This window comes from Carlito syrichta, unplaced genomic scaffold (genome assembly GCF_000164805.1).
Source record: "Carlito syrichta isolate Samal-C Ts95f unplaced genomic scaffold, Tarsius_syrichta-2.0.1 Scaffold305691, whole genome shotgun sequence".
In the NCBI taxonomy this organism is placed as follows: Eukaryota; Metazoa; Chordata; class Mammalia; order Primates; family Tarsiidae; genus Carlito; species Carlito syrichta.
In genome coordinates, this window is record NW_007249787.1 from 19321 (window position 1) to 27589 (window position 8269).

Sequence of the window (8269 nt, forward strand, 5' to 3'; positions counted from 1 at the left end):
TCCACTCACCTCAGCCTCCCAAAGGCGCGGGATTACAGGCTGAGCCACCGAGCCCAGGTACATTTTGGATTTTTACAGATACTGCCAAGTTGACTTCCAAAGAGTTTGTACCAGTTCACACTCCAGTGCCAGTGTATAAGAGGGCCTTTTTTCTCACATCTGAGCTCTTTGGCATTCTAATACATAAAAATGGTATCTCAATTAGTCTTTCTTTCTTTTTTTTTTTGAGTTGGAGTCTCACTCTGTCGCCCAGACTGGAGTGCAGTGGCCGCTCCTGGCCACCGCAGCCTCGACCTGCTGGGCTCCGGCGATCCCTCCACTTCTGCCTTCCAAGTAGTTGGAATTATAGGCATGCGCTACCACGCCCAGCTGATTTTTTTATTTATTGTAGAGATGAGGTCTCACTGTCCAGATGGGTCTCGAACCTGCGGGCTCAGGCAATCCACTCACCTCAGCCTCCCAAAGGCGCGGAATTACTTACATCAATTAGTGTTTCAATATGCAGGGGGTTTTTTTTTGGTTTTTTTTTTTTTATGAGTTGGAGTCTCATTCTGTTGCTCAGGCTGGAGTGCAGTTACACACTCACAGCTACTCCAACGTGGACCTGCTGGGATCCGGCGTTCCAATTAGCCAGAACTACAGGCACGTGCTACTACGCCTGTCTAATTTTTGATGTAGAGATGAGGTCTCGTCAAGTTGCCCGGGTTGGTCTCGAACCCTCGGGGTCAGGCAATCCACTTGCCTGGGCCTCCCAAAGTGCTAGAATTACAAGCTGAGCCACTGAGCCCAGCCAATTTGCAATTCTTTACTTATTAGTAAGATTGGGCATCAAGAATAGGGCACTCCCAATCTTTAATACTCTTTGCTTAGAATAAGTGCCTTTTTTCTTCTCCAGCAAATGCAGTAAGGTCAGAGCACTTGACTCTCCAAGAATGTCACTTTTCCTCATAACTTCCTTATCACAGCTGTCATCTCTAAGGCATCTATTTAAGCACTGACTGCAAATCAGAGAGGCAGTAGAATTTTTACCATGAGTCACAGAATAGTTTCTGCTGTTGAAAACTTTCTGATGCCTGAAGTGTCTTGAAGTTATAACCGTGTTAACTAGAGCAAAATTCCTGCTTTGCGTCCCTGACTGCATTAGCAGCAAACCAGTCTCCCTCATTATGGGAGGAAGGGGTCTGTCCTAAATGGATTCTGAGGTCATGGCTTCTCTGTTCAATCCCAGAGCAGAAAGAGAACTGTGTCAGCAAATGAAAGATGTGCTTTTGTCTTCCTTTGTTTTGCAAAAGGTGCACTCAGCTAAACACAAAAGTGGCCAAACTCACCACCGAGCTCAAAGAGGAGCAGGAAATGAACAAGTGTTTGCGAGCCAACCAAGTCCTCCTGCAGAACAAGCTGAAAGAGGAGGAGAGGCTATTGAAGGAGACCTGCGACCAGAAAGACCTGCAGATCACTGAGGTCCAGGAGCAGCTGCGTGACGTCATGTTCTACCTGGAGACGCAGCAGAAGATCAACCACCTGCCCGCCGAGACCCGGCAGGAGATCCAGGAGGGGCAGATCAACATCGCCATGGCCTCAGCCTCGGGCCCGCCCTCTTCGGGGAGCGGCGGGAAGCTGCCCCCCAGGAAGGGCCGCGGCAAGAGGGGCAAGTGACCTGCAGAGAAACACACCCTGGTGCCGTGAGGGGTGCTGGGACCTTCGGTTGATGTGAGGGTGGGCCCTAATACGTACAAGTGAGGATCAAGCTGCAGTTGTTTGGCTCTTTCATTTGCTGATGTGTGGCATAGTGAATGTAGAGGCGCTGCCTGGGAGAACTTCTGGAAAGGGGCAGTTGTGAAGGGTGGTAATAGTGTCACTAACCTCAGACATTCTAATGACCATTTTGCCTTCCTGCTTGGTAGATGCCCCAACTCTGCTGTGCATTTTTTCGTTGTATTTATGGACTCGATATATTTGACATTCAGTTTTGGGGTAGGCTTAAGATGTAACTTTTTTGTGTGTAACCTCAAAGGTAACTTTACCTAACACTAAAGCACCAAACTTCCTTGAGGTCATAGCAGCTGCTTTAAAGAGAGGTCCCACTGGCTACTGAGGAGTTATGAAAATTCCCTAGAATTAATCTCATATCATTATCATCTCCCTCTTCCTATGGAGAGTTAAGAATTGTTTTTGAATGTTATATGAAAAGAGGCTGAGTAGTAAACCAGGTACTGGCTTGTCATCAGCAGTCATCTCTTCTTGCTCTGGGGCCAGCCAGGAAAAACAAACAACCCAGGGTAGATGGAGTAGACCTAATGTAGGAAAAATGGTGGCAGTTCCACTGTTTATTTTTGGTGACTCCATACATCATTATGAACCTCAAATAAGAAGGTGTAATGGCTGCTCCAAGACTCAGATCTCAGAGTGGATTTCCTAGAATCTAGCAAGGGTAAGCAGGGAAATTCAGTATCCATATGAAAACACAGGGTGAGGCCTCTGACTAGCTAATTGTGTATTTTGCTGGGTTCAGATTTTTCTAAATGTTTACAAAAGATTGGGCTGCATGTTCAGGTTGCAGCTAGAGGGAGCTTGGGCAGATTTTCAGTTATGCTTCAAGATATAACCAAAGGCTGTTTCTCAATCCTAAAATTAGAATTCAAACAGAGCCCCCTTTAAAACAGCCATGTAGTGCTTGCTGTGGGCCAACAGAGGGGCTATGTGCTTTCTCTAGAACCATGAACATCAAATAATTCATAATCTGCAGTAATTGAACCAACTCAAAGTAAGACCTGAGTTGGAATTTAGCTTCTTTTTTTTTTTTAAGTTGGAGTCTCACTCTGTCACCCAGAATGGAGTGCAGTGGCTGCTCCCGGCCACCGCAGCCTCGACCTGCTGGGCTCTGGTGATCCTTCTGCCTCAGCCTTCCAAGCAGCTGGAACTACAGGTCAGTTTTTGATTTATTGTAGAGATGAGGTCTCGCCAAGTTGCCCAGGCAGGTCTCGAACCTGCGGGCTCAGGCAATCCACTCACCTCAGCCTCCCAAAGGCGTGGGGTTACAGGCTGAGCCACCAAGCCCGGCTTGAATTTAGCTTTTTGAAGAGATAGATGGATGGGTTGATACCGTTAAATGGTGGGGTTTGGGTTTTGCTTTATAATTAGCCAAAGGTTTCAAATGACCACATTTCAGAATTGTTTTTTAGCCTATGATTAGGCCTCATCCCCTTTGACTTAAATGTCCTCCGTGTTACCTGTTAACACATCAGCTGCATCACTAATCACCATCTATTTTTGTGGGACATGCTGCAGCATTTCCCAGAAAACCTTACCTGTAACTTTGCAAAATGAATGTACTCAGACATTCTTAATTTTTACGTAGAGCTGACCAACTCTGTAAGTCCTCCTTGGGTTTATCTATACAGATATCCTAAAGCAAGAGTGGGAATATAAAGCATAACCTAATTCTCTTTCCTATAGAGATTCTATTTTATTTAAAATCTATTTTTACACTAGTTAGAATCCTGCTGTTTTGGCTGAGTACTTGTCTTGCATGTCTGACCTTGCAGAAGCTGGAGTAGATCGTAGCATACTAATGAAGAGAATTAGAAGCCATTTACAAAGCTCGCTCACTCCTCATTTCTCTCTGATCCCCTCCATCCAGCAGCCCTGCCACCAGCTGGGTGAACGGAGGTTTTTCAGCACAGGTGGGATAAATGCTCTGGAAGGCTGTGCCCAGAGGAATGAGCAAATAAGCAAATGTTTCCAAACTACTTGAAGGATTAAAAAATATGTCCAGAAGAGAAATATTACCAAGATATGTTTTAAAAAAAAGTTTTTAAAAAACCGGTCAAAGAGTCATGTTTGAATTTTACAAAATCATATAAGATAGAAGCTGTTAGTGTTTTCTTCAGGATGGAAATAAAACACTTAATATACCAATAATACCTTGAACAATGAAAATGCATTAAAATAGCCAAACTTTGAAATCATGCTGCTTCGCGTGAAATTTGTGTCTCCTCGTTGACATTTGCTTGGGAGCATGTATCTAATGATCTAAGAACACGTCAATGGCCTGGATTTAGAAAGCAACATGAAAATCAACCCCTCAACAGTATAGTGAGCAGCTTACTTTTTCAGCCCCTTTCCTCCAACTTCTCAAACTAATGAGAAGTAGCAGAACCAGATATAGATTAGGGAAAATGATCTGAATTTGGAGGCGTGAGGCGGAGGAGGACCCAGGCATACTACTATTCTGCAGACCAGAAGCAGCAGGGTTTACACCTGAGACCATGCCCTCCACCGAGCTGAGATTATGTGTAGCGGGTTTTGTTTGGTGGGGGAAGCTGTCACAAATGTGACTCAGGAGGACACACTTGGTGATACAAAGCACTGCAGCAACTGCACCCCTCCCCACCCCACCACACGCATGCGTGTTGAAGCTGTCCTCATCAAAAGGGCCGAGAAGCTCACTCCAGCAGCCAGCCAGTGTGGAGAACTTGGCAAATCACGAATGAACGCCCTTCTGTCATCATTTGGAAACCCCTCTCCTAGTGCAGTCAGGATACATGAGCTACAAATACTTATCTTACAAATAAGATCTGGCTTGCTGTGCGTGATGCCATGCTGCCTGAGCTGCTGGCATATTTTAGCTTGTGTGATGAAGTCTGCGGACTTATCTAAAAAAGGAAAAAGCCATTCTTGTTTTCTTCAGGATTATGTTGAATTAACTGCTGCACAGTGATTCTGCTACAATCTCTCTTGGCAGCAGAAAGGAAATTAAAAGTCTCAAACTCATGCTCTTTAATGGTGCTGGGGAACACCAAAACTAACCGAAAAACCAGCCGTGCCCTTAATCGAGTTGAGAAGCCACCAAGTATTCTATAGCAGGCCTCTGCTGCTGGCTGGCCCTTTCATTCTCGCTGTAAAAATTCTTGAAATGGGAGTCCCAGAATATCTGCATGGTGGCTACACCATCAGATGTCACTTTTAAAGTTGACATTTTTAAATGACAGTAAAGAGTGACGCACTGCCGGGCGCAGTGGCTCAAGCCTGTAATCCCAGCACTTTGAGAGGCCGAGGCGTGAGGACTGCCTGAGCCCACAGGTTTGAGACCAGGCTGGGCAACTTGGCGAGACTTTGTCTCTACAATAAATAAATAAATTAGCTGGGCGTGGTAGCACATGCCTGTAGTTCCGGCTACTTGGAAGGCTGAAGTGGAAAGATTACCAGAGCCCAGTAGGTTGACGCTGGGGTGGCCATGAGTGTGCCACTGCATTCCAGCCTGGGGGACAGAGTGAGACTCTGATTCAAAAAAAGAAAAAAAAAGAGTGATGCATTTACAGGGGGAAAGCCTTCCCTTCAGGAACCCCAAGTTTTACATTAGAGCCAAGGCCAAGTGTCTCCTCCTCCTACCTCTACGAGGTGAAGTATGGCCCCAGACACTGTTCTGTGCTCTGCCTGGAGCAAAGGAAAAATATTCTTCTCATTTGTGTATTAAGAGACTTCAGATAATTAATTGAGTTGGAGTCTTACTCTTGTTGCCAAGGGTGGAGTACAGTGGCACGTCCACGGCCACCCCAGCCTCGACCTGCTGGGCTCAGGCAATCTTTCTGCCTCAGCCTTCCAAGTAGCTGGAACTACAGATGCACATCACCAAGCCCAGCTAGTTTTTGTGATTTATTATACAGACGAGGTCTCACCAAGTTGCCCAGGCTGGTCTCAAACCCGCAGGCTCAGGCAATCCTCTCACCTCGGCCTCCCAAAGTGCTGAGATTACAGGCTGAGCCACCGTCCCCAGTCTGTTTATTCATTTTTGGGTTGGAGTCTCACTGTCATCCAGACAGGAGTGTAGTGGCATAATTATGGCTCACTGCAGTCTCAACCTCCTGGGCTCAAGCGATCCTCCACCTCAGCCTCCCAAGTAGCTGGGACTACAGGCATATGGCCACCATGCCAGGATAATATTTTTCTTTTTTTTAAATCTTCTTTGCATTATGTGAAAAAGAAAACCATTTTATTTTTATTTTTTTGTAGAGACAAGGTCTCACTATGTTGCCGAGCTTGGTCTCGAACCCCTGGGTTCAAGCAATCCTCCCACCGTGGCCTCCCAAAGAGCTGGAATTACAGGTGTGAGCCATTGTGCTCAGCCTTATACGCTCTTCATTTTTTTTTTTTTTTTTCTGAGTTAGAGTCTCACTCTTTGCGCAGGCTAGAGTGCAGTGGCACGCTCACAGCCACCACAGCCACCACAGCCTCGACCTGCTGGGCTCAGGCAATCCTTCCGAACCTGTGGGCTCAGGTAATCCTCTCACCTCAGCCTCCCAAAGTACTGAAATTATAGGCAGCTGGGCTTGGTGGCTCAGCCTGTAATCCCGTGCTTTGGGAGGCTGAGGTGAGTGGATTGCCTGAGCCCATGGGTTCGAGACCCACCTGGGCAACTTGGCGAGACCTCATCTCTACAATAAATCAAAAATTAGCCGGGTGTGGTAGCGCACGCCTGTAGTTCCAGCTACTTGGAAGGCTGAGGCGGAAGGATCACCTGAGCCCAGCAGTGGCTGTGGTGGCTGTGAGCATGCCACTGTACTTCAGTCTGGGCGACAGAGTGAGACTCCAACTCCAAAAAAAAAAGAAATTATAGGCATGAGCCACTGTGCCCAGCCTCACTCTTCATTTTTTAACGATAACTCATCTTTACCTTGTATCCTGGAGCTCACAACCCCTCCCTCAAATGCTCACAGACACTTAGGACCACAGGGTCTATGAGGCGTTAATTCTGAAAGCTGGACTTCCAAAAGTCAAAGCTCTTTCAGACTCATTATAGCTAGTGTACTTTTCATGAACACGGAGTAGTCTCACTGTAATGCTGGAAGCTTAGAAGGACTTGAAAGGCGTTCCGCAGTTGTTCTTAATCTGGGTTTTGCTTTCTTGCTGCATCATAGGAAGAGATGAACAGTCTGTTGTTTTATACAAGATGATTGTAGTCTTTGAGGCCTAGTGTTGAGTAGCTTTGGGTAAAAAACTTCTCTCTGAAAACATCTGGAAAATGTGGTTTTTTGGTACTTGGCACGGAGCGGTGCTGCTGCAGATAACATTTGTTACTCCGAGGCTAATTACCAAGCTCACTAAGTGAACTAAAGCAGCTTTGTTTCTTTTCAGACCTTGTTCTAAATCCCCTGACCCGAGACTCCTTTCAGATCCAGCTCGGAGATTGCTTCGAAAGAAAGGCAGAGAGGCTTAGCCAGGAGGGAATGTCAAAGAGTGAAATCACGTGCGAGGCCCTGAAACATGCAAATTTACAGTCCCAGAAGAAATCTGCATATTGTATTTTCAAAAGATAAAAGGAAACCTAGAGCATGGATCATAAGTGGCGAACAGGAGGAACACTTGTGACCTGGCCTCCATGGAGGTGTCTTCTGCCATCTTTTGCCCAGAAGCAGCAGCAGGTCCCAGACCAAATCTGGCACGTGTTTCCCTGTTTAAAAAGGAAGAGCCCAGTCCGGCTCGGTGGCTCAGCCTGTAACCCCGTGCCTTGGGAGGCTGAGATGAGTGGCTGGCCTGAGCCCACCGGTTCGAGACCACCTGGGCAACTTGGTGAGCCCTCATCTCTACCATAAACCAAAAATCAGCCGGGCGGGTAGGTAGTGCATGCCTGTGATTCCGGCTACTTGGAAGGCTGAGGCGGAAGGATCGTTGGAGCCCAGCAGGTCGAGGCTGCGGTGGCCGGGAGCGGCCACTGCACTCCAGTCTGGGCGACCGAGTGAGACTCCAACTCAAAAAAAAAAATGAAGAGCCCACTGACACCTCCTCCAGCCCTGTCGACTTCTCATGCTAAATTCTCAATTCCTTGGTCATGGCCCAACAGGCAAAAGTTTAAGCTTCCCCTAGAGACTGGGAGAAGTCAAGCCCCGGGGGAAAAGAAAGAAGAGTCTCCCTAACTGGAGAAACTTGCTTGGATCAGTCGACATCATTAGCATGAGGCTTAATACCAAAGACTTCAGGGCTAAGTGAAAAGGCACACAAACGAAACTTCGAGAAGCCAGAGGACAGATCACCCAGAAAGACCAAGAAGTGAAGGAGAGTCCGTGGAAAATTTCGGGAGGAATGAGGCTCGCCGTCCCGGAAACACGCCGACAGAGAAGAGCCCACTTGTGACTTCCCCCCCCACAGCCCCAGGGTCTTCCAGCAGCGTTTGTTAGGAATGATCTCTCGCGAAGGACACAGCCCATCCCTGGCTGTGTCCCGGCTCACCCTCTGAGAAGCTCTGAGCCCAGCGGTCCGCAAAAGGGACGGC

At 47.2% G+C, this 8269-nt stretch overlaps 1 protein-coding gene across 1 annotated transcript in view; it reads left to right on the plus strand.

The window, feature by feature from the left end:
* BRAP (BRCA1 associated protein) overlaps positions 1-1749 on the plus strand; it is a 19419-nt gene extending 17670 nt beyond the window's left edge. The window contains exon 7 of the mRNA XM_008062398.1: positions 1293-1749. Within this exon, the coding sequence (XP_008060589.1) occupies positions 1293-1656 (364 nt within the window). The 3' untranslated portion in view covers positions 1657-1749. The remainder of the gene's footprint in view (positions 1-1292) is intronic.
* The last annotated feature ends 6520 nt before the right edge of the window (positions 1750-8269 follow it).